The 26,835-nt window shown below is 36.5% G+C and overlaps 1 protein-coding gene across 2 annotated transcripts; it reads right to left on the bottom strand.

Moving 5' to 3' along the window:
- Window positions 1-525: 525 nt before the first annotated feature.
- Window positions 526-26,773, bottom strand: CEP78 (centrosomal protein 78). Of its 2 annotated transcripts, XM_016223004.2 has the most exons (16): window positions 26,492-26,773; window positions 23,042-23,214; window positions 22,875-22,947; window positions 21,736-21,839; window positions 19,847-20,021; window positions 17,835-17,948; window positions 16,279-16,343; window positions 15,869-15,980; window positions 12,357-12,492; window positions 11,264-11,309; window positions 9,789-9,917; window positions 4,665-4,742; window positions 3,158-3,324; window positions 2,056-2,224; window positions 1,690-1,737; window positions 526-1,137 (listed from the first exon to the last, which is right to left on the bottom strand). In XM_016223004.2, exons 1-16 carry the CDS (start codon window positions 26,742-26,744, stop codon window positions 586-588), a joined length of 2,394 nt encoding a protein of 797 aa, XP_016078490.2. In that variant the 5' UTR covers window positions 26,745-26,773; the 3' UTR covers window positions 526-585. The 2 variants fall into 2 exon arrangements, with proteins under 2 accessions (XP_016078490.2, XP_016078491.2); XM_016223005.2 differs by lacking the exon at window positions 1,690-1,737.
- Window positions 26,774-26,835: the final 62 nt, after the last annotated feature.

The raw sequence follows: 26,835 nt of genomic DNA, 5'->3' as shown, positions 1-26,835 counted from the left end.
TAATAGCAGGGATTCTGGTTCAAATCCCAGCTGTATCACTTATTTTATTTGTGTAATTTTGGGCAATGCACATAATCTATCTCCTCAGCATACTAATTCCCTACCACAGGGTTGCTGTAATCCATAAACCTGGTTAAGTACTTGGTAAATGTATGCTGCTCTGGATATTGCTCTGGATATTATGAATTAGGATATGTCAATGGTTTTTGGCCATGCAATTTGTAATATTTCTACCTTTAACCAAATGGTATTCCATTTATTCTGTCCCATCCCTTTCTAGTCCCCTTACCCTGCTTTGTTATGTTTTTCTCACTCCAAAGAGGATTAGTTTCATAAGAAGGAAAGGCATTGTTGTTCACTGATAAAAGGAGTAACACCTAGAATAGTATCAAGCCCTCAGTAAATACATACTGAGTGAATGGTGCAAAATGTCAAAAGGAAATATACACCAAAAGTTTCATTGTAATGGACAAATCTTTCTCTAATGGTTTCCAGTTCCATACTTAAAAACACCATATGCCATAATGAAAACATAAGAAATTTATTAAATTTTAAGGCAAAAACATAATTTCAAAAGATTTAGAACTATGTCAGGCGTGATAGAGTATGAATGCTTTCTTGAAATTCAAAATCAGATCCAAGAGTATCACTTTCAGAATGTTCTAACAGATTGAGTTTACTTTTAGTTCTCTTGGATGAAACAGTCACTATTCTACTGTCTTTCTTGACAGAAATGTGGTTTTTCAAAGACTCGCTTTTAATTGGCTCATTAAAACTATTCTGCTCTATTCCTTTGCTTTTCCAGTTCACAGGTGAGTCAGAGCGGGAATGTAGGTCCTTTCCATGTTTTTTCCTAGCAGAGTGTTTTTTAGTATATTCACAGGTTTTGGCCATTTTCTCTGAAGATCTGCTATTTCTAGACAACTCGTCTTCTTTTCTTTGATTTCCAGGTCCAGAAATCATATCAGCTGAAGGAGAACATGTTCTAGCAATGAATTCTTCAAAAGACTCCTGCCGTCGCTCAGTGACTTCGACTCCCAAGTTGTCTTTGGAAGTTACTAACGCCTCCTGCACAGAAACTGGGACTTGTGAGTCGAGAGGCAAAGGAATTCTAGTGTCACTTGTAATTTTCTGAAACTGGAGGCAAAAAAAAAACAAGACAAAAATTCAGTAATGAACAAAGCCAACCATTAGAAAGTAGAGTCCTAAGCTTCAATGTTACTCTGTGATCTCATTATTAAGATAGTCAATTGATTATTTAGAAGATTTTAGAGCCAGTTTTTTTCTAATTACATCTTGCCAAGTGCTTCCCAACTTAACTTTGCTACATCTAAGTATGTCCACCTACATTTTCAGACTTTTGTGTTTGGGGTAATTACCCATTTCCCTTTCCCTCATTAGAAATAATAAAACCCTATTACTTAAGAAAATTAATTTCTTTTCTATCCTCCAGCACATGTAAGCAGTATCCAATTTGTGATGAGACTGTGTTCTCAAGTTCAGTTCCCACAACCAGCCTGAGATTGGCTGACACGGGAGATGGGGGCTCCAAGTAAGGCTACAGGAAAAGCAGATAGGTTTTCCCCTCCCATTCCCATAACTGGGTGACTAACTATAGTATATGGCCTATTAGTTATATATGGATCACTTATTTTCATTAATTATCTGTATCAGTATCAGTACTTGTACCTTCATTAGTGTTCCTTCATTGTAAGCTGACTGCATACAAATAGAAACCTAGATGGAATATGAATAGAATAGATATTTACACAATTTAAAATTTAGAATATTTTCTCTAATGCTTCATTTCTTTCACTGGGGATAGTTTGCTTTAAGTCATAAATTTTCAAGAGAACTTCCAGTTTTTTATATATAACAATATGATAGCATGAAATGGACACAAATTTACTAATCTCAGATTTAGAAAGGACCCCAAAGAAGCTTCTAGCTCCAAAGCATGTGAACTCTGACAGATTTTCATTATTTTCTCTGACTTGGTAACTCCCTTTTTGCCAATCACTCTTAGAATCATTAAGTTTTATTCTGTCCACTTACTTGGATATTTTGCATTTGTCCTAGGGCATTCTGCTTCGATTCTGGTTTTTCTTCTTCAAGTGCCTTTTCTTCCTTAGGTGGACTAGCAAGAGTAGAATGCAGCCGGGGACGACCCAGGAGATGGAAATCTGACGGATCTATCCCAGCCGTCGTGGCGAGCTGCCCAAGCCTGGATAGAGGACAACGGGCAGGGCCACTGTAGTCACATCAGAGCAGCTCAGATCTCCCCGTATCCATAACTACGAAGTACTTCTGTAACCTTAAGAGCCAATATTCTACTCCAGATTATAAGCCTCTATCTTTCCCAAGTTCTCAGACCTCTTAATATTCATGCCACCATCTGATTTATTTCCTTACCCATCACCACCCCATTTTAAACTGTCTCACTAGCAGCTTAAACATCTGTCATGCACCTAAGTCCTTGGTCTCTCACCTCTCTTCCCACACTTTTTTTTAAACCCTTTTCCAGGATCATGGTTTTACTTATATTTATTTATTTACTTATTTATTTTTATTGAATTTATTGGCGTGACACCAGTTAACAAAATTATACAGGTTTCAGGTGCACAATTCCACAATACACCATATGTACACCGTATTGTGCGTTCAGCACGTCGTCAAGTCTCCTTCTATCACCATCTTCCCAAACTTCACCACCTTTCTTTCCTACAGTTTCCAAGAGTGTGCGTGTTCCTTCCTTCCCAACACCAACCCATTCGCCTACGCACATTACTCCATCAATTATCAACCTCTCATTCTCTCTTTTGGCATCTTCTTTCAGCAAAATCACTCCCAGTTGAGAACTGCTGATCAATATATGCCCTGCTGATTAGTTACAATTTTTATGTCTAGGATAAAAATTATTTTAAACTATACTTACTAATAGGTTACTCTTTTATAATGGGCCCTGCTCTACCAAAGCTGGTTCACCATTTTGCATTTCTTTTAAAATGTAATTCCTCATTTAAAAAAAAATAAGTACATTACCTGTAATTACACACTAAATATGACCATGGAAGTGATGAAAACTGCTCAAGTTCCTCAGCAAAAACTACCATTATAGTTGTGAAAAGATGAGTGCCATGGAGAGAAATGAACTAACCCAGCATCTTTAAGGAGATCCAAGAAAGCATGGAACTTCTGAAAAGAATTCTCAATGCTGCCCAAAACACCTTCATCATCCAGGATCATGCTTGTCAATGAGTGTGAATGAAGGGCTTCAGACAAAGAAAAATTTATATTTCTTAACTGGGCATTTTCATGTTCAAGCTATAAAAGAAAATTGAAAATGATAGACACGATTTTCTCTCACTCTCATCAAAAGAAAAGTTTTTAAGTAACAAAACTAAAACATTTAAAAATGCAATTAATTAGTGATTAATCTAACTCTCCATCAGTAAAAGACATAATTATCAAAACCCAGAGCCACCCAACAAGGTTTTTTATGTAATACTTAGGTGGTATATAAATAAAGCAATTATTGTTTATTAATGACCTTGCAAAAGATCACATTTCTAACTGGTTAATTCACATTGGATCCTCATTCTACATTAGAGAATTAGCTGCTTAAGGGTTCCCTTAAATTATAAAATAAAATACAGTCATATTTGAACAAGGAATAATACAACTCTGTTGAATCTTAAAGATTAATTTTAGTGAGAAAAATATTCATTGTGTAAGTTTAAAAGTCCTAGCCATACCCAATTTATTAAATGTATGCTTATCAATACTCTCCTTGGCTTTTAAAAACATTTGCTCCCTTGCACACCTCTCCCTCATCATCTCCGCATCTAAATCACATATAAGCCCAGTTCCAGTCTTTCTCAGAAAGGCCTTTCATTCATGATGCATCTTTTGCCTTATATAAGCAGGTGCTCAATACTCATTGAATAAGTGCCCTCCAATCCAATGTATGCGCTTCAAGTAATTCCTCCCTAAACTCATCTTGTAATAATATATATTTATATGGAACTTTTCAAAGTTTATGCCCTGCTTTCATGCACATTAGCCTAATTGTAATTCTCATAGTACATATTTTTCCTTTATTGTATTCTTAGCAGTTTTCTAATAACTTATATTTATTTAAATGATTCGCTTTTCTAATTCATTGTCAGTAGACAGTCTTTTTATTTTATTTTGTTGTTTCCATCACCTTTTATCCCCTCTATGCCCTCTTCCACCTCCACCCAGCACCCTCCACTCCCAAAATCACCACACTGTTGTCCACGTCCTTGAGTTCTCTTTTTCGTTTTTGTTCAATCCCTCTACTCCCCCAACCTCCCCCCAACAGCTGAGTAGACAGTCTTAATGTTACCATATATATATATTATAAGCACAAGTGCTTTTTTGAATCAAAACATCATGAACAAAAATAAGCTTAAAGTCACAGAAAAGCACACACAAAAACTCTAAGATTTTTACATTTTTAAAAAGATATTTGCTGAAATACAGATCACATGACCACTAACTATGAGTAAATATAAAAGTTCATGTGGTACAACCAATTTGTAATATATTACAGTTCTAAAGTTTATAAACTGTGTGTATGGCTTAAAATCAAATCAAAATAAAGCCCAAACTCTCCAAAGTATAAGAAAACACTTGTTTACCTCACGAACTCGCTTGTCAGCCTTAAGCCTTATGCCTCTTTCCTCCTTTAACTGCTTTATGCACTCCTCCAGTTTTTCCTAGTGCGAAGAAATAGAGTGTACATTATAAACTATTCATAGTATGATATCCAAAAGTCTTTCCAGCTATAGATCTCACCAAGGATTTAGAGGCAGAGCCAGAAGTGAACTCAGATTTCAGAATTATAGTCCACTACTTGTAATATCATACCATGATAGTGAATTACCAAAATATAGCAAATTAGCATGCTAAAGATTTATTTAACTCTTACTTTTTCCCAAACAGATTTTGGCAGCTCACTAGAAAAGGCGTATATGTCTACAATATAGTAAGCCAGAAATAAAAATTTAAGGTGAAAAAAATAAAATTCTGTCTTTAATTGTGGGTCCCTTTAATAAAGGGAGCCCTAGTAACATGCTCATTAACACAATGAATTATGTAACTGCAGATTCAAATGCATTTTTTAAAAAAGTAAACACCTTTAAAGCCCTTTACCATATGCCAAGCACTGTTCTAGGGTTTCCTCGGTATTAAGTAATTTACTCATTAAAACCCTACAAGAAAAGAACAATGATTAACTCCATGTTATTTTATGAATGAGAAAATGAAGGCCGAGAGAAGAGCAGCACACACAAGGTCACTTAACAAATTAAGTAGTAGAGCCACGTTTGAATTCAGGAAGTTGGGAGCCATTCCTGTTCACAGAAGTGGTCATCTTTCCATTCACCAAAGTCAATAAAAAAGAACAGACATAGGTAAACTCCCTTACCAATACTCCAAGAACTAAGACACTTACACCCCTGAAGTGGGGGACACTGCTTGTGGTACACACCACTCTAAGACAGCCCCTAAGATTCCTACCTGCTGAAGTGCACAAACCTTCCAGTTACTTAAACACTAGCCTAGGGGCGGCAGTGAGGGGATTTTGCAGGTGTAATTAAGGTTCAATGTCCAGGAATTTACCCTAAGGAATTCATCAACGATGTGGGCAAAGATTTATCTAGCAACATGACGTCATAGGACTGTTTATAACTAATCCCTAGAAGTGGGTTAAAAACCTCCAAATTGGGATTGGTGTGAATAAAAACAGCAAACCCATATGAAGGAATGCTCTATAAAGCCACTAAAAAACAATGATAACCAGAAGTCTGAAGCAGAGTTAATGACACTTCAAGAGTTCTATATTCAAAATATATCTGTGTGTTTTTCTTAGGGATAAGCTTAATCTGATTCTTTGATATAGAAGAGTATTTAGTGACATGACAAAATATTTTTGATACCTTTTTAAGACAAAGGGCAAATTAGGTGTGTGTACAGGCAGAGGTGGCCTTTATTTCCTTCAAAAAGCTTTCATTGTTTTCAAAAATTTGCTCAATAAACATCTATTTTTATACAAAGAACATATGTTTTAAAAATAAACAGTCTAATAACTTCCGGTTTTTAAATGTTTCATTACCAGTTAAAGCTTGTCAAGTTTCTAATGAGAAAAAAAAAATTGCAAAATTCCTTCATTATTTACACAATGTTTTTAATATTTAAAACTGATTTCATACAGATTCTAAAAAAAAGCAAACAAAAAAGCCTCATCACATAATGGAAGTGGGAATGGTGGCTACCTTTGGGGAAGGAGAATATACTTACTAGAGAAGTTGAGCAAGGAAGCCTTTTGAAAAGCTGTAAATAATTTTTTCTGGATGGGAGTGATATGAGTGTATACATTTGTAAAAATTCACTGAGCTTAGATTTATGATTTAAGCACTTTGCTGTATGTATGTTATACCTCAATAAAATTTTTTTATAAAAACATCCAAACAAACAAACAAAGCCCACCACAATCAGAGGCAGTTGACTAAAATATTCCAGTATTAACCAGTTCTAAACAACACATCAAAGTTCAATTACATGAAACAGTTTCTCCCTCTAGTGGAGGGAATTAGAACATAATGTTAAATTTTTATGAAAAAGTGTACCCTCCTCCTACGAAGTTATTCATGTTCTTTAAAAGAAAATATGGAACTAAAATATCAGAAAGTACTTTGCTAGATATTCTATTACTTAAGTAAGATGAATGATAAGTTTCTGGAGTATTTTTCTTCCTGTATCTGCTCTCCTTCCTCCCTGCTATTCACTGGCTAGCTGAAATTTTTCTAGAACAAAGCTCCTATCATACTGTATATCAAATTTCATGTTCAAGTTTTTTCCACTTAACATTGAATCAATTATTTCTCATAGAATGAGGGTATCCATAACCTTGATTTTTTTTTTACTGGGAAACAAAATATTCCATTGAGAGGGTTTATCGGTCCATGTTAATCATTCTTTTATGGTTAAACACTTAGGTTCTTTACAATTTTTCAATATTATAAGACAAAATAATTATTTTTATGCATGAAGGTTTTTTCATATTTAGCATAATTTTAATGAAATAAATCAATAAAAACAAGTTTGAGATCAAAGCAAGTAAACATTTTTAAGGCTCTGAGGTACCTATCTCCAAATTGCTTTCCAAAAGATTTCTAAGATTTTATACTGCTAATGGCAATATATCACTGGATATATAACCTCTATTATAAATGTTGGCTCACTTCTCCACTTAAAGTGCAAGATATCTGAGAGAAGGGAGTGGGTTTTAAGCACTAACCCCCAGAACCTGCGCCTACCACAAAGTAGACAATCAGTAAATGCTAAATAAGAAAAAGCCCTGCCAATACAAGTTTATGTGTGTAAACGACAATGTGTTTTTCTCTAACTGGACAGGTGAAAACTTTCTGTCTTCTTTAAATATGTATTTCTTTGCTTATAATTAGTAAATTTCTCTTTTAGATTATATTTTAAAAATTCAGATTCTCTGGGGAAAATCCTGGCCTTAATTCTCAGCTATATAACTTTGGACAAGTTCAATAACTCTAGGCCTCAATTTAATATCTATAAAATGGAGATAAGTTCTCACATCATAAGAGTTCTTATGACAATTACGTGAGTTAACACACATGTGAAACTGAGAAGAGTGCTTGGTACATCAATTAATGCTTAATGATGAATACGTAAATGCAATCAGTAGCAAAGGGCTTAAAATACAGTTAACCCTTGAACAACTCAGGTTTGAACTGAGTGGGTCCACCTAACCCAAATTTTTTCAATTGACACGCACAGTTCAAATCCTAGTTGTTCAAGGGTCAACTGGTGGTTAGGAATCCGTGTAACACTGTGGAGGGCTAACTTAAGTTATACTCGAATATTCAACTGTGCAAGAGGTAGGTACCACTAACTCCCAAGTTGTTCAAGGGTCAACTGTAGTCTTAATCCACTTACACATCCAGCTCTCTAGAGGCAACCATTTCTTTAGTCAGGTTTTTAATTGTAAAACGTACAAATACTGAAAAGTGCACAGGGTAAAACTGTCAGTGTGGCAAATAAAAAGAATACTTTTCTAACTATCATTAAAGTCTGTAAGTAAAACTTGTCCGCATCTCAAAAATTCCCACATTCTCTCATCACAAGCCCCTCTTTCCCTCTTAAATACTGACAATCATTTCCTTTACATGCATACATACCTAACAATATAGCTTAGCTTTACCAATTTCTAACTTTATGTAAAAAAAAATCATAGTGTATTTGTATTTTATTTAATTCATTCAACATTGTTTTTAAAAATTCATCCACACTGGCCCTGGCAGGGTGGCTCAGTTGGTTAGGGCATCATCCAGATACAGCAAGGTTGTAGGTTCCATCCCCATCAGGGTATTCACAAGAATCAACAAATGAATGCATGAATGGACGGAACAACAAATTGATGTTTCTCTCTCCCTCTTTTTTCCTCCCCCACCCCAAAATCAATAAATAAATTTAAAAATAAAAAGAACTGTTTAAAAAAATTTTCATCCACACTGTTGCCTGTAGCTCTAGTACATTCAATTTTATTGCTTTGTAGTTTTCCCACTGTATGAACATTACATAATTTACTTAGTTTTTAACTCTTAGTGGACATCCAGGAGCAGGAGGGTCCTCATGGGTCTTGACTCAGTTGTTCCCTACTTACAGTCTCTAATCTTCCTGGTCTTCCCTAACGTCTATAATAGCTTTTCTAAATACAATCTTCTAGTCACCTGGTGAAGGAAATGAATACAACACATCCAAAATGACGATGAATGAGGATTAGACACTCTAGGCTCTTGTCTTTACTTGGCAACTTAGAATAAACCATTTAAGTGCTACAATTTGTAGGTGCTCATTTACGAGACAATTTTACATGAACTCAGATTCCTCCTACTCTAACATTTCATAATTTTCTAAGTAATTATCTTAAAATTTTTCTCTATTATCATTAGTTTTAACTTAAACAATAAAAATCTAGCTTTCTTTTTTGAAAATGAAATAGTAATTTCTATAGTCCTAATGGGAAAACTAGTTCTAAATCTGTCAAGTTTTATACTAAGAGAAAATCATATTAAATAATTTGTTAAAATTAAATGTGGAGTCTGTAGCACAAAAAGACAAAGAACCCCCAAGTGATGTTTCCCTTATTTACTACAAATGATCAACTCTGCATTAAAGTTGAAATAAAATACAGTATTTTTGAGGTGCAAAAATTTGTTATAAAAGTTAATTTTTCTTTTCTATCCATACAAACAGAAGTATGAAATGACATTAGATGCCAGGTTTATCAGGCAACCTAATGTAGTTTTTTTTATTTTAGAAAAGGAGAATATCAACATAAAAACTTTTTTTTCAACTTTACTTTTTACAGAAATTAAGTCATATTTTCCTCTTACTGAGTTCAGCTAGAATGGTCAATTTCCTGACCTGTAAAATAAGAGAACTGAATCAGCTGAGTACATTCATTCAGAATTCAAGTTCTTGGAGTTTATCTTATGATCATTCAGGTTCTCCTTAAATCTAATATATTCTATGGTTCTAAGGAAAGGAAAATATATTAGTTGCGGCATATTTTGATTTTTATTTCTTAGAGTTCGAATGTCCACCTTTCACCTTGGTCTAACCTAAGAACCACTCATGGGGACACGATACACACAGGAGGGCAAAACAGAAGCCTCACGCAAGCTGTCCTACTCTCCTCTATATCTTGAAAGTGGTTAACTTTGTACCTGTAACGCTTCTGGTTTTAAACTGGTTTTCTCAGGTTCTTCTTGAACACTTTCTGAAGAATCATCGACCTCTTCAATTTCTGAGGAGGAAGGACTCTCTACTGTCACAGTCACAGGAAAATCTAATTGCTTAAAGAAAGAAGACAAGAAATATAAGAGATAAGATACACCAGCTACCAAATATTAAAGGACATTTAACAAAAGTGATCTGAGTTATCAAGTTATTATTTATAAATGTCTTTCACTGCCCCTTAGTGCAAAACAAGCAATGACAAAGTAAAATGACAGGAACTTATTTTTGCTGTTACTGTACACAGTTAGGAATAATATTTGGAATTGTCCATATTATTTTATTAAATATCTTTCATATAAGTCACAGACAGGCCAGGGTAAACATTTTTTCTCAGATCAACTTTATATTGCAGGTGAGAAATATACTTTCCACCATTAGACACAGAGAGTCTGGGAGAAAATGTCATTTTCAGAAAGAAAATCCATCAGGAGGGGAATGATAGAGAAGAATAATTTGAATGCCAAACACTAGAATTTTAAAAAACAAATGACACACCCATAGACAACTAAAAGTGACCCATCAGAAACCTCACCTTCTCGTCATCCATAAGCCAAAAATGTGTAAAACTAACACAACTCTCCTGTCAAGTTTCACTGCCACTGGAATGTTGTTCAATATGGTATTTCCAAAGTTTTAAAAATGGACCTGGTCCAACCCCATAAAAAGTCTACAGATCAAAAGAAGTGCGCTGGGATTACGTAACTGCAGAGGACAAGTCACCAAGATACCATTTCAGCCACAGGCCGTGAACCCTGCAGTGCAGGAGGTGCCAATGGTGAACAAGGCAGGCACTCTGCTGGGCACCTGGGGGCAGTATCGGCACGCAGGGCGCTCGTCTCAATCTCAAGAGTGCTGTCTTTCACAGAGCAACTGTACACGGTCCCAGGACGGCTGGGAAGGAGAACCTCATACTCTGAGGACTTGTTTGCTCTAAGACCATGAGGCAGTATGACAGGAAATGTGCGTGGTCCTGGTGAGAGGGAGAAGTGTTCTGAGAGAGCAGAGGCTTTGGAATTTGTTGCTTTATTTCGGCTTTAGGATAAGGAACTTATATAGCCTCCAGACAACATTTCTTAAAAACATAAGGGAATTCTTGAATATGACATCTCCACATGCTGGGTCAGTAATGGCAGTCACATTTATTTCACTGGGCAAGAGCTCATTTGTGGACTAGAGAAATGGCTTCCTTGCTTACAGATGAAACTGCAAGCCCCGAGTGTGTGCCATATCCACACAACTACGAAGCGGCATTGGGAGAGTGACCTGGCAAGTTTTAAATGAATTTATCTCAGGGAGGGAAATGCTTCTTGCAAGGCTCTGTTTGGTTTAAAAAGCAAAGCGAATGACCTTACACCTTTCCCACTTCAACCCCCTATATATCACAAATATGAAAGCTACATACCTGTAACTGATTATATGCATCACGAGTTTTGATCAATGGAAAACCCCTAAAGAGATAGTAACAAGTTAAATTATATTTTAATGTAAATACATCATCAGTTAACCCCAGTTAATAAAACTTGTCAGGGTTATGTACAATATCCATATAGAATTTTGTATAAAAATTAAGACCTGGAGGGCTCTGCTATGGAGACAATTGAGCAGAATTTAGCAGATTGGCTTTGTAATAGCTCTGAACTGCTGAGAGGCACCTTTAGTTCTTATGTTCAGAATGGTTGGTATTTCCAGTCTAACTTCTTTAACTGGTGACATGAATGGTTCTCTAATTTACCATTCATGCAACCAGGATGGGCCTGAGATTAGTATCTCAAGAAGATATGAAACCCCTAGTTAGAACAATTTAATGACTATTTTACATAGTACCTACTTCAAGTCCTATTTAAAATCAATTCTGTCTTAAGCAATTGTCAATCCCCAATTTCTTGAATAGTACCAAGTAAGTCCTTTGAAAATAATTTATAGCAGTCTAATTCACTGACAAACCTGTAATTATAGTTCAACAATTTTAAAAGATTTTTACACGTCTATGACAAAAATTACTTTAAACAGCTATCCCCTGGATAAACAATCAGCTAAAACTAGTTAAATCTAGTGTGATTCACTAAAATAACGTATGTCATGACTGAGTTAGATTAAATCTAATCCAAAGTTCCATTCTCTGCACCAAACTATTCCCCATGCTTAAAATGTCTTTCTCCCCCCATTCCTACATTTCCAAATTCCTACTTTAGCGCTGCAGGACTTGGCTCAACTACACCAGCCTTTAATGAAACCTTTCTCACTTGCACAATTAGAGATAATTTTAGTCTCCTCTTGCCTCCCACCAGGTTACATCTGTTGTGGTGCTAAGAAATAACTTTAAACCCCCAACTATAATTACTTTTAGTTTTTCTTCCTTAAATTATGCACTAGGCAGATGTCCTTGTGCGACTTATCTTTATCCTCTATGGAAACAGCCAGAGACCTCTCACATAACATGCGCTCCAAAATAAAGAATTTCGAATGACTAAAGGTAGAAAATAAAAATACCCTACCTGTTCCTTTTTGCACGTTCTGCAGTACGCCACGGCAGGAAACCAGACACGCCAGGCGGCAAAGGTTCAGGAGCATAGCAGTCTTTACCAAGGCAGTGTTTTCTTCCATTATTTACAGGTTTCTTTGTAGCCAATCCTATGTTTGAGAAAGCATTAAAAGAAAGACAAGATGCACTCAGGGTCTACAGAGCAATCAGTACATATGCACACTTTTAAAAGAATACAAATGGGCACTTAAAAATGACGTCAAAGCCACTAAAAACAGACATTTTATAAAAATGTTTTTACATAGGCCAGCAATGTTTAAAAATATAAGTTCTCTATGGTAACAAGTTAATATTTTAACTAAAAAGCATGAAATGTGCAGAATATGCAAAAGTAAATAAAAACATCCCAAGGAATAAAGAATTATACATTTTATGTACCATGCAGAAACATTCAGTTTATTAAATCTCAGAATATCTTTGGCATTACTGAATCTCAAGGACAGAGACAGATACATCCACGACCCCTGCCAAAAAGAATTTTCTAAAAGTAGGCCAAAATTTCAACTTAAGATTAATTTTTCTACGTAAAAATGATCAAAGTTACAAGACTGAAAGTTGCTGGGTAGTGGGTAACCAGTATTACTCTCCTCTAAGTCTGCTGACCTTCACTGCTCATTTGATTTCATGTAGAAAACACGAAAGAAATAAAACCCATTGCATAAAAGAGCAAAATGTGGAGACTTATCCTACATTTCAATACTGAAGAGTCAAGTATCTTTGTATGAAGAATTTGGTAGCAAAACCTAGCCTACATGTTAATACTTTATTTAGAACAAACCATATATTAAATTCACATTTAAATATTTTCACTAATGTTACAAAAAACAATACAGGCTTGTTAAAGTAGTTATATTTATCCTGTTATCACTATAGAATATCTACTTAAGCAACATTAGGATGTAAAATAAAGTATATGTGGTAATACAGGACAAATATTTCATGTAGTGTAGCTTGTTGATAACTGCATGATCCTATATGATTTCTCTGGATAAATTTACATTATCTCTTAAAACATATAGGACCTCAGTTTGTCTTATGCTATTATGTTTTTATTATTTAATCTCTAACAAAGAATGTTTGTGTGTATGTGGTTTGTATCTGTATACCTTTTCCTTTAATTTCAGAAGCGAATGCAAATATATTTGTAATTAAAAACAAAAGAATTTACACTTGTTAGATTAAAAAAATTCTAACACAAGTTCCTATTTTCTTTCTGCACACATCATTATAATATGAATGTGACACAATTCACATAATTATTTAACCCTTAACCTCACTGAGATCTAACTATACAGCCAGACACTAATTTGGCTTACCTCTATGTTTCCAAATAACTGAGGCAAATACAAAAAAAGCCCAAGAAATAAAATTACTCTTAAAAACTGCTCAGTGAACTCACAAACCTGTCATACTTCCACTTTAAGTAAGAAAAAAACTTTGTTTTATTCTCATTCCATGATGCCCTATGACACCACCAGGTACTATAGTCAGAGAAAGACAAACACCACATGATTTCACATTTATGTGGAATCTACAGAACAATATGAATGAATGAACAAACAGAAACAGACTCATATCATTGACACAGAGGACAGACAGGGCTGCCAGAGGGGAGGGAGCCGGGCACTGGGTGAAAAGGCGAAAGACCTACGAGTACAGATTGGCAGTTACAAAACAGTGATGGGGACGGGACGTAAAGCACAGCACAGGGAACATGGTCAATGATGTAATAATTCTGTATGGCGCCAGGCGGGTACTGGAAATATCACATACTTTATAAAGTATATGACTGTCTAACCACTATGCTGTACAACCTGACACTAATACAAAATAATATTGAATGTAAACTGTAATAGAAAAAAAAAAATTTTAATTAAAATAAATAGATAAATAAGTAAACCAGTAGACATGTCAACCAAAACTGTCTTTTAACTCTGCTGAGTCACAACAAAACAAAACCTACCATTGTCCAGACCTAATCACTATTTCACTCACCTTCTCAAAGTAGAGGAGGTGTATATAATATAACCAAAAAATCAATAAACATTTCACTCTAAAAAAAGTCTCAGGTAGCATCCAAATAAAAGATTATTTGCTGGTAATTGTTTGGTGATCTTCATGTACCTGACATATAACTAAAGTCACCACAAACCTTTTTGTAAGAAACTGGCAGATTATAAACATAAAAATTTTATTTTAATTTCTTTGAATTAGATCTTATGGTTTTACTGTTTCAAAATGTCAATTTACTCTCAAGAAAAGGTTAGGTTCATATTAGACTTGGTTTAACTAATTCGACCCTGCCATTCATTTTTATTTCTCTCTCTTTCTCTCTCTCACACACACACACACACACACACACACACACAGAGCTATTTGTAACTAAAGACACTTGTTCTAGAAATAAAAGTTAAGGTCTCTTTAAAAACAATACAAAAATATCAGAACTGGATTATATCAAATTTATATGTTCAGGAGAATATGAAACTTATGCCACTGTTAAAGAGTTTTATAAAGAAGATTATAAAAATGATGCCTGGCAACAAAATTATAGGCTTACTTTTAAAATTCAGGGTTCAGTATTGTTTGGAAAATTAAAATACATTATAGCAAAAATTTTTTAAATGCTTTTCTACAATGTCCCATCTAGGGTCAGTAAAATGGTTTGCAGCATTCTTTTATAAGGATTATATATTCCAAGTTTTTTTGTTTTTGTTTTTTAAATCATTGAAGGAGACAAAGTGTTACCTCACTCAACAACTTTTGGTGGGAATTTCTAAGGAAGAAGGGAATAAGAGGTAAAAATGGAACTTGAAAAAAATTTGTTTCTTATAGCACAAAAGGATAATTTTTTATTTTAAAATATCACCACTCAGCCCGGCTGCCATGGCTTAGCAGCTGAGCACTGACGAAGGATCCAGAAGATTTTGGTTCAATTCCTGGTCAGGGCACACACCTGGCTTGCAGGCTCAATCCCCAGTAGGGGGCGTGCAAGAGGCAGCCGATCAATGAATCTCTTTCATCCTTGATGTTTCTCTCTCTCCCCCTCTCCCTTCCTCTCTCTGAAATCAATAATGATATATTTTTTAAAAATAAAATAAAATAAAAAAGCACCACTCAAAAACACCAATGCTAAAATTGTCAAAGTACACCCCAAATTTCAACTGCAACGTATCAGAAATAATCATCAACCAGAAAATAGTCAAAATAATAAACTTTTTATGAAGCACAAACAAGAAAATTAATTTAAAAAAGGAAAATATTAGCATCTCCTTCTTATTTATTTCTACATTCCACAAATTCTCATAATCTGTATCAGAACAATCAGTCATCCTAATATGCATGCAGTTACTATTTGTTAGCATAAATATCATACAATGAGAAGAGACTTCAATTTGAGCACACAGGAACACATAAAGGGTGTAAGTCCTGGTAGCATTAAGAAGGCAAGATACAAAGGGTTACCAATTCTAATAGTAGCTTTTCCTTTTCGACCACTTCCCAGAATTATAGTTCTCTTTTTCTGTTTAGTAGTTTTGAATGGCTCCTTCAATGATGGAGAAGTTATCCACTGATACTGGAAGAGGAAATAATAAATACTCCATTTCAGATAAAGGTTATTTATGAGGGTTTGATATTAATAGGAAATTACTAAGTTTTTTAAAGTTAATAAAGGGTTTGCAATCTGTATTCTGGGACCCCAAATTAAAGATTCACACAATATTTTCAAAAACAGAAAAGCCATTTTATTTGACTAAAAACTTAATTTAAGGCGGCAGAAACCACCTTAATAATTTTATTAGAAAATGAAGAACAACGATCAATGAAAGAGAAAGTCTTCATTGAAAGAATGAAAAAGTAAATACATATTATACCTCTGACTTGGCACTCCTTCCATTCTGGAGAACTTTTTGGATAACTGCTTTCATCACAGAATGATCTATAGTAAAATAAATTGAAATTATAGTAATAATTTCCCAATGAGTGACTATTTCCATTTTAAAACAAAAGCCAACCAATTATTGCTTTTCCCATAAAAGTAAATGCAAAATCCTCGTAATGTAATTGTATACCTATTCCTGTCTTTGTGTACTCTAATTTCTTCCTCCAAGATCGCCCGTGTAGCTCAGCGGTTGAGCATCAACCTATGATCCTGGAGATCGCAGTACGATTCCCCGTCAGGGCTCATGCCCGGGTTGTGGGCTCAATCCCCAGTAGGGGGCGTGCAGGAGGCAGCTGATCAGTAACTCTCTTATCATTGAAGTTTCTATCTCTCTCTTCCTCTCCCGTCCTCTCTCTGAAATCAATAGAAATATATTTTTAAAAAAGCAAAAAACCTAAGATGAAAGTGTGCCACCTCACAAATTGCCCCCCTCCCCTACCCCCAGACCTGACGGTTTCTATTTTGGCAGCAGCAAATATCAAATCTAAATACTTTGGACACCTCTGGATAGGAAGCAGAGTCTGGATACTGGCCAGACACTAAAGGCAGGTAAACATCAAACCAAGTTCCTGATATTCCCTCAGCCCCTTCTTCTCAGTAGGTGGTATCACCCAGTTGTACAAAATCACCTAGGATTTGTTTCTATATTACTATTTCCTTCATACCCTATACCTAATCTATCTGCAAGTCTTGTTAGCTACACCCTTGAAACACAACCTGAATTTAACCACCTTTCACCAGCTCCAACTTTCCACCCTAAGGTAAGCATAACCATCTCTTATTTGGATCACTGTGATTAGTCTTCCAACTGGTCTCCCTATTTGCTTTTTATCCCCCAAGTCTAGTCTCCACACCAGGGTGATCTTACTGAAACACTTTCCAGATGGTGCCTTTTTCCAGCTCAAAACCCTTTGCTCATTTAGAACAATCCATGTCCTTGCTCTGGCCTTCAAGACCTTGTAAGATCAGGTCCCCGGCTAGCTCCCCAACCTCAGAGCACACCAAGTTCTCCCTCACTCAGTGCTCTGGCCATGTTGGCCTATGTGTTTTTCCTTAAATACTCCATCCACCCTTCCATCTATGAGCCTGTGTACTCATCACTCTCCTGTCCTGGAATCTTCCTGTGCCATATCTTCCATGGCTTGCCCCTCTCTTCACTCAGGTCTCCTCCACTTTTCAAATGTCATTTCTTTAGTAGAGCTGTTTCCTGACAAACCTATCTAATGTAGTCCTATGTGCCCAGCTCAGTCTCCTCACCTTAAGGTAATTTTGCACTTCTTACTATAAAAAACTATACTAACTTACCTGTTTACTCTTTTCTATCTGAACTCTCCACTAGAATATAAGTTCTGTGAGGGTAAAACTTTATACTAGAAAAGTATAAGATTAGGATTTAAATACATTAGGTTTTAAAAATTGTCAATACATGAATAAATTCTTTTTGTTTTGTTATTTGTTAACCAATAAAAAAAAAATGCAGAGACATACCAACAAGTGGATTTTTTCTTATATCCAGAATGACGAGAGTTCTATTGTTTTCAAGGGCCTTTAGTAAAGTGTTTGCGCCTTCATTGGTGAGGCCACACTGTTGCAGGTCAAGTGCTATTGGTGAAAAACAAAAAGTCACTTGCCAATTCTGTACAGATTTAAGACAACTCTCCTTATTCAAGTGTGAAAAATTCCTGCACAAGACTAGTCATGGCAGGTTTTTCATATTAGGTACTGAAAATTTTTTTAAAAAAGCATATGCACACATAATGCAAAATCCAATAAAAAACTCTTCTTGGATATGCCATAATTACCATTCCTTTAGTACCAATAAATCACCCACCATATTCTACAATTAGAGTTGAAGAATAACTATATATAATCTATGAGTGAAAATAACACAAAAGAATCTCAGTTCATAAATAGCAAAGATGCTAATGGCAGTGTAAATCTTACAGGCAAAAACTGAGTGGGTTCAGCAATTGCACTGCATTCTTTTGATCATGATCTTGAGCTCCAATTTACTCCTGAAACTAGTTAAAAGGGGAAAATAGAATAGAAAAAACAGATTTAGAACAAAAAAGACATAGAAAAGAAGTCTAAGAAGATGCAAACAATGACAAATCCAAAGAATGTGTGAATATATAATAAAATATGTTAAATATGCTAAAAGCCTATCATGAAAGAGTGATAGTCAAGAACTCTCTCTTGGTAAAAGGTAAGACAAAGAACAGAATAAATGATCATGAATACTAGTAGTTCTGAGGTTGCACAACCTACTCATTTAAATCAAAGGGATCATCACAAAACCACTGGTATAAAAAGTATACCTAAGAGGAAACTATCATATGAGCTTTTTTTAAGAAAAAGTGTCATGTATACCATTACATGAAAATAACTGGAATCTTTCAAAACCTCATGACACAGAGAAATAAGAAGTTAGATAGCCCTGGCTGGTGTGCCTCAGCTGGTTGAGCGTCCTCCCATGCACTGAAAGGTTGCCGGTTTGATTCCCAGCCAAGGAGGACGCTCAACCATACAGCAAAAGCCTTTAAACTGTGCATATTCTTTTGATCCAGAAAAATTCTTTTTCTGAGAATTTAACCATAAACAATAATCAAAGATGTAGGCAAGGATGTATATCAAGGTACTGTTTATAACAGTGAAAAACTGGAAACAACTTCTATATCTAACAAGAATGAGGAAGCTAAGTGGACTATGGCATATTCATACAGTGGAACTCTGAACAGTCACAAAAAATTATGTGGTAGATGTAAATTTGCTGACTTGTTAAGATGTTCATACTACACTAAATGAAAAAATTATACAATCTGAAGTAATCCCACTTGCATTTTTTTTAAAAAAGGATGCTGATACTCATTTTTATAGTTTTACAGTTTTTAAAAGTTACAGAAGCCAGTGTTCCTAAGGGTGCAGGCCTCACACTGGACAACATTTTTGGCTGGCAATTTGGCAACATATATCAAAAGTCTTGAAAATATGTCACACTCAGTCATTCCTCTTTTAGTAACGTATTTTATAGAAGTAATCCTGATAGACACAGAGACATATATACAAAGTGCTCAACTACACACTCTTTCTGACAGGAAAAACCATACTGTCTAAACCTAATTGCAAAGAATTGATTAAACTATTGCACATCACTATAATGGAGTACTACATTATAGGTCAAAAAGCAGGGATATGAATAGTAAGTGCAATACGATTCCATTTTCATAATCTCTAAGTATACAAATATATTTATAAAAAACAGACTGAAAGTACATAAACCAAAATGAACAGTGATTATGTCTGGGTATTATTAAGATGATGGGTAATTCTTATTGTTACTCGATATTTTCTATAAAGAATATATGCAACTCTTAAAAGTTTAAAAGCACAATAAAAGCTTTAGGAAAAAATGAGGCTTTAAAAAATATGACAATGATATTGTGCCAAAAGTTAAGCATTTTACATTAAAAAAATTCAATATTTTTAATTTTAGAACTTACCTCTAAGCCATAAATCCTCAGTAAGAGATTCTGCAAAAGCGCTTGCGCCGAAGTCACCAATGAGCGTGTTGCAATTCAAAGTGATGCGCCTCAAGCCAGCCATACAGTCAAGATCAGGTCTCCTATAACGAAGACTCTCGGCCCAGGTTTCTTCATGTCTTCTCATGGTCTGATACTTCAAAAGTTTAATAAGATGAAATTAAGTTACTTAAATAAAGGAACAGTATATGCACACTGAGTATGGCTTATCATGTTTGAGATTTACACACATATGCCAAGTATATATGCCAGGAGAATCAACTGAAGAGATCAACTGTTTGTGGTTTAAGAGTTCAGTGACCCAGATTCTAGTCTGCCAGTAATGAGACTTCAGCCACTGGATGACCTGTTGCTGATTAGTTATATTTTAACAACTGAAGTACATTCTATAAAATTTATTGTCTTTATCTGCCAGGTCAGGGAACTGATTCTAAATTCTAGCATTGCTGAGGCCCTAAGTTATATCATTCTGTTTCAGTGGTTTCCAAATGCTTGACTGGGCATCCCACATTTTTAAAACATGTATCTTATTTATTAATAAATTATATATATGAAATTCTACGCATATACTTTATGTACACTATATACCACACGTTTTTTTAAATGATACAAAAATAAATATAGAGGTTCCAATATTTTCTTCCCCTAACCCAATGGATCTGACGTACTACTTAAGGTATGCACACCAACTGTAGAGGCCTGAAATAAGCAAAGCCAATTTGACATGCCTTACAAAATTGATGGTTTGATTTTTAACCACAGGTATTGTCTGAAAGGCATATTCATAAAATAAATTTTGGCAACAGGGAAAACTGACTTTAAAAGAAAAAAATCTTATTACATTCTTGAACAACAAGAAAGTTCCTATGATGCTATAAAAGGAAAACCACTAGTGTCATTTTTCTATTAACAATAACTTATTAAAGCAACAATGGAAATAACAGCAAGCATGTACCTAGTGCTTACTATGTCCCAGGCACTATTTTATACAAAATTAGATAATTTAATCCACATAATAAAGCACAGAAGTTAAGTAATTTGTCCATGGTCAAGAGCTATAAAATGGAAGAGCTGGAATTTGAACCTAGGCCGTTGGCTTTTAGAATCCTTGTTCTTGACTATTTTCTATACTAGGAGTTAATAGACTTGCTCGATAGTCCCAAAAGTAAATTTTTCAGCTTTGTGGGCCATACAATTTCTGTTGCAACTACTCAACTTGACTGGTATAGGGTGAAAGTAGCCATAGTTACTATATTAACAAATGGGTGTGACTGTTCCCAAAAAACCTTTATTTACGAAAACAGCTGATAGGCTGAATTTGGCTCACCAGCCATAGTCTACCTATCCCTGTCCTGTACCATCAAACTATTAAAAAAAGCTTTATGTTAAATTATTAATAAGTAATATTAGGCCTAAATATAGTAGTTATAACCATTATAAAGTTGTTAAAGTATTATTTTAAAAACTATATTTACAAAATGCTAAGATAGTTATTTTTATCAGTTTATAAATTACAGCAGTTAACAATAAATATTGGATTCATTTAAGTCATTTGAAGGTTCTAATAGCATACACTTTCTTCACAGTACCACAATACATGTTTTCAATAACTAAAAATACATGAAAGCATTGTTTATTTTTTAGAGTCAATCTCTGATTTCTAAGATTAAGTGGACCATTTTTACTAAATGGTAGAACCCCAACCTAAAAATTGGTCATATTCTTTCAACAAAACTAAAACTGCAATTACCACATGTATCAAAAGACAAAAGTAACTGCCACCTTGTATCAAAATAGTAATGTGCCTTCAATCACGTAATATGTTTTCATGAAAGTTTAAACAAAATCACCTTTAAGATCTTGGCCATGTGATCTGCTCCCTGCCATGTCAGATTACACCCCGTGAAGTTTACTGTCTTAAGAGTGATAGAGTTCTTTATACCTTGACAAACAACTAAAAGGAAAAAAAACAAACCATACACACAATAAGTTGAAAAGCCTACACAGTCTGGTCAATCTTGATTTACTCGCTTTTCTTAAGTCTACTGGAGGTTTATAGCTGTACTGTAAAACTCATTATCTATGATCTTTGCAGAGAATGGATATGGATTGGTGCATTCTCAAACATGGCGGTAACAAAGCATTACTCCAGTTTATAGCAACAATTTAATTCTATTCAGATGCTAAAGCTCAACTCTGAATATCTCGAACCTAATTCCCAGCCCCTCACTAAAGTACCAGCTACCTTTTGAGACAGGAAAAACCGAAAAGCCTAACTCTTCCCATTTTTGTTTCCTATAACCTCATCTCGATTATCAATCAACAATTTATATGTCAACTATAAACCCAGACTTTTATTAGGTGCTATACAATATACTAGAATGATATAAGACAGAGGGCCTCAAACTCTGTTCACTCAAATTGAAATGCAGGCTTCCTTACTCCCCAGACTACTAAGACACAGAGATCATATACTAATTCTTCAGGACCCCAACCAACAGTCCCCTTCTGTGTTTACTTACATGATATGCCCCACCAACCTAGAGTCTGTTGGTCTTTTATATACTCTCATAGTACTTTGCATATATTTCCTATTTTAGTACATACCACAGTGCGTTATAATTATGATTGCATATAGGTGTTTTAACTATTTAAAGATAATGCTCATTTTTTCCCTCTTTCTATCTTGCTCTTTCCCTTCACATAATATTTCATAGAGATGAACAAACACAAAAAACAGAAAATACAAAATATTATATATTTGTGTAGCTTGTGGCTTAATACAACCGTTAAGTAAAATTAATTCAGAAAGTATAGAGCATGACGAACTTTCACGGTACAAGTGAGACTGGAACAACGTTTGAGCAGGCACAGAAGACAATTCAGATAGAGGCAGCACCAAGAAAAGTCCAGATAGGAATTAACATGGTGTGTAGGGAATCATGAGCCCCGTCTGATGAAAAGAGACTTAAATAAGATTGAAACTCACTTTCTAAACCTCCATCTCCAATTGGACAATTTGCAAGAGACAGGTGCACCAAAGTAGATGATTTATTCAATCCCTTTAATGGGGAGAAAAGGTTAAAAAATTTATTGGTTTAGTTTCCCCCAAAAGCAACTATTAAATGTACTCAGGACATAATGGAGAAGGCTTACCTTTGTTAAAATAGTTAAATCTCTCTCTCTCAGAACTAGTCCATTTAGCTCCAGGTTCTTTAGAGCATTTGATGCACTTAAACAGCATTTAAGAGCTTTACATAGCTGGAAGGTCACATCTCTGCTTCTTATTGCAGGAACTCGACTTCTGCAAACTTTACTTCTGTCAGAACCTAAAGCAAAAGTATTGTAAAGTTAGCGATTTCAAACATACATTTTATCATCATTAAAAAGCATCTGCTACCCTGGCTGGGTGACTGGATTAGAGCATCATCCTGCACACCAAAAGGCTGTGGATTTGATCCCCTACTGGGGCGCATACAGGAGGCAACTGATGGATGTTTTTTTCTTTCTCTCTCTCTCTCCCTCTCTCTCTAAAAATCAATAAAAAAAACATATCCCTGGGTGAGGATTAAAAAAACACAATAAAAAACATCTGCTCATGTAAACTCAAAATTTCAACCATAGAAGATATAGAAACAAACCATGTGAGTAAAAAAGTTCCTATGGAAGCAACAAGTTATATCCAAGTGATAGCTTCAAAATAACCCTGAGGTTGAATCATCTAGAACAGTGACTTTAACCAGTGTGCCACAAGAATTTTTAAAACATGCAATACCTGATTGTATTTTTGGGGGGACTTTCACAAAAATGGAAAATGTTTAATAAACTTAGAATGGTGGGCTCATTAAACCATAGCGTTATTTACAGCTGTAATTCATCAACCACAAACACAAGAATGTGTCTGTGTGGCATGCTACAATACAATCTTTTCCCTTAGATTGTCAAAAAAAAAACAAAACAAAAAACAAAAACAGACAACAGCCAACACAATAGCCATCTGATGTAAATGAATCAAAATTACAGCTTTTTTTGTCAGATTGGCAAAAAATATTTTTGCTGTGCTGCAGAATTTTAGTAATTAGTTTATGTGTGCCATGAGAAGAAAAAGGTTGAAAATCACTGGTTTAGAAAGGTGAGAATGACTACAGAGTCTAGTGGGAGGTGTGTTAACTGCAGAGGGAGAACATGTGCAAAGACATCTGCCAGGCACTGACAATACTGCAGGTAGGGAGTGCTAAAGGCCAGGGGTGCAAGTGGGAGAAGAGATAGAAATTAAAATAGAGAGGTTGGCCAAAGCAAGCCTGGGAGACAGGATGGTTTTTAACCCCACAGGTGATGACGACCAGGGCTACCAATAGAACAGGTGCCTCTGAAGGGTAGAAAAAGGCACCCCACTGCTGAAGGACCAATTAGATAAAGGAAAGGATAAGAAAAAGGCACCCACTTCAGGCAATAAAAAGCACCCCCTCCTCAGGGCCAACTAGCCCCATAAGGCTCAGCAGGGCACAGCTCAAATTTCAAGCCTCTGTGCAGAACACAAGCTGTGCAACCAACATGCACTAATCCAGTGGGTGTAAGCCATTATAAGCATTATTTTAGGCATATCCTTTCATTTTAGAAGATCACTCAAGACGAGTAGGCAGATGAACTGAGAGAAACTGAACTCAGGGGTAGCAAAACCAGCTAGAAGCTTCTGCAATAGTCCAGGCAAAATGTAAGTAAGGATGAAGAAACAAATCTAGGACGTTAAAATGTACAGCCTAGACCCACTGGATGCAACCGATTAAAGAAGGTTCACTCGGTAAAGGAACTCTGAAGAGAATGGTTTCCGCAATACACTTTTCTTACATTCAATGTAAAATGTTAGGCAGGATTAAATATAGTGGCCTAGACTCTAAGGTCCCCTCCAACTGTAATTACTTTTGATTTCTAAGGTATTACTTCGGTTAAGTTGTCAGAGGTACAGAACAGTTCCTACACCCGAATAAGATGCGGAGAATAACCTGACTACCCTTCACCAGGGGATGAGATGAACTGTCTTTGCAGAAGAGGTAACAGATGGAGTAAACCCCAGGGCCTAGAGAATGGCCAGGCACAAGACAAGTGTTCAGGTTTTAAAAAAATATAAATCAATAATCATTTCTTCTATATTTTCACACCCTCCCTTTGTGTTGGCTACTCTCTCAGTTTATAAATATATTCAAGTGTGTTCATTTAAAAAGCATTTTTCAGGCCTACGATTTTTGGGATCAGACTGAGTTAGTCTCTCCCATGCCTTCAAACATCTGTCAAACATGTTTGGATGCCCCAAAGGCCCCTCTTAAAGCATCAAAGATGACTTTTCCCCACCCCCAATTCCTTCTTATGGTGCTCTGCCTCTCACAGAAAAGTGCTGCTTTAAGCTGTCACCCAGACATGCTGCCCTCCCTCTTCTAACTGGCCACCAGGCCACACCCAATCTGTCTCTCTGATCTCTGTAATCCAGTCTTCCCCTCTCCATACCTTAATTTGGGCCCTTAGATTACAATTATCCTCCTTCCAATCAACTGCCTTCCAGGTGGTCAGTCTCCTTTCAGGAGGTCAGCTGAGCTTCCAAATCAAAAGTCCATGTCATCACCCTTGAGTGTTTCCCATCACCTTCAGGATAAACATCCAACCTTTTGACAGAACAAACAAGGCTCCTCCCTATTTGGCCCCCACCAGGTTTCTAGTCTCAATCCACTTCTTTCCCAAAAAGGAAGTTCTAGTCCTGTACCTTAGTTTTGTCATACATTCTTCAATTTCTCAAACTCTGCCACAGTCGCTCCTTCCTGCCATCTGTGTAGCTTCTACAGCTCTGCAGCACTAGAACTCACTTCTTCCTGAGTACCGACGACTGGGCTTGTGTTCACTTGCAACCTCCCCCAGTAAAAAGAAAAATTCTCTATGGCAGGAGCCCTGTCTCCAGAAGTGCGTGGTGCTGACTGAGCTCATTCAAGGGCCAGGATCCTTTACGCACACAACCTGCTAATTCTAAGAACCCACGGAAACAGTGGTTTTTAATGTCATTTGACAATTGCCCCGTAGTTCAGAAGTAACCTGCCCAGGTCACACAGAGTGTAAACCCTGGAATTCAAACCCTAGGCTGCATTCACACCGATGCTCTTTCCACTGCATTGCGCTACTTTTAATACAACGTACCCCCCTCCCCCAACAAAGAGCCCTGTCTTAAAACGAAATGAGTCAAAAGGCTGGGATGTATCAATTTCCCAATCCCTTTGTTCTGCGCTAGGCAAAGCCATTCAATAAGCTAGGTAACGTGCCGAATGCTTAACGACGTCCCAAACTGCGCTAAGTGCTCTACAAGCGTAACCGCGGCGAATCCTAGCCATTACCACACAGAGGGGGTCCGGTTAAGCCCGAGTTACAGGTAAGAAAATACACCTAGAGGCCTAGAGGCTCGCCCCGGGTCTCGGAGCCGGGAGGACGCCCAGGCCGCGCGCCCCCGCCCCGCACCCGTACCCCGGCGCCGAGCCCCGGGTCCCGCGCCCAGGCTCCACCTTGCACCGTTTAAAATCCCGCTTCGCCGCACCGCCACTCGGGCCACGAGAAGCGGGAACTACAAACCTGTTTCGCCCAGCCACGGCTGGAAGAAGCTCTTGATAGAGATCAGGGGCAGGTCTTTATTGATCTTGAGGGTGCTGAGGAGCGGAGTCCAGTCGGCCGCGCGCAGGCGGTCGGCGTTGAAGTCCAGCACGCCCTCCCGCAGGCAGGCGCGCACGGCGGGCAGCGGCACCGAGTCCTGCATGGCGCACAGGTACTCGTAGTGCGAGAAGAAGTCGGCCGCGCCGCCGCGGCGCACCTTCCCGGAGTCGATCATGGCCGGAGCGCCGCCTCGGGGAGCCCGCGCGGTGGAGGTGACGCCGCCCCCTCCTGGGAGCCCCCGGCCGCCGCCCGGCGGTTCGGGCGCC

The sequence above is a fragment of the Miniopterus natalensis genome, chromosome 12 (assembly GCF_054644295.1).
Source record: "Miniopterus natalensis isolate mMinNat1 chromosome 12, mMinNat1.hap1, whole genome shotgun sequence".
NCBI classification, from domain to species: Eukaryota; Metazoa; Chordata; class Mammalia; order Chiroptera; family Miniopteridae; genus Miniopterus; species Miniopterus natalensis.
The sequence above is the reverse complement of the archived record's forward strand: the minus strand, read 5'-3'. Positions and strand labels throughout refer to the sequence as shown.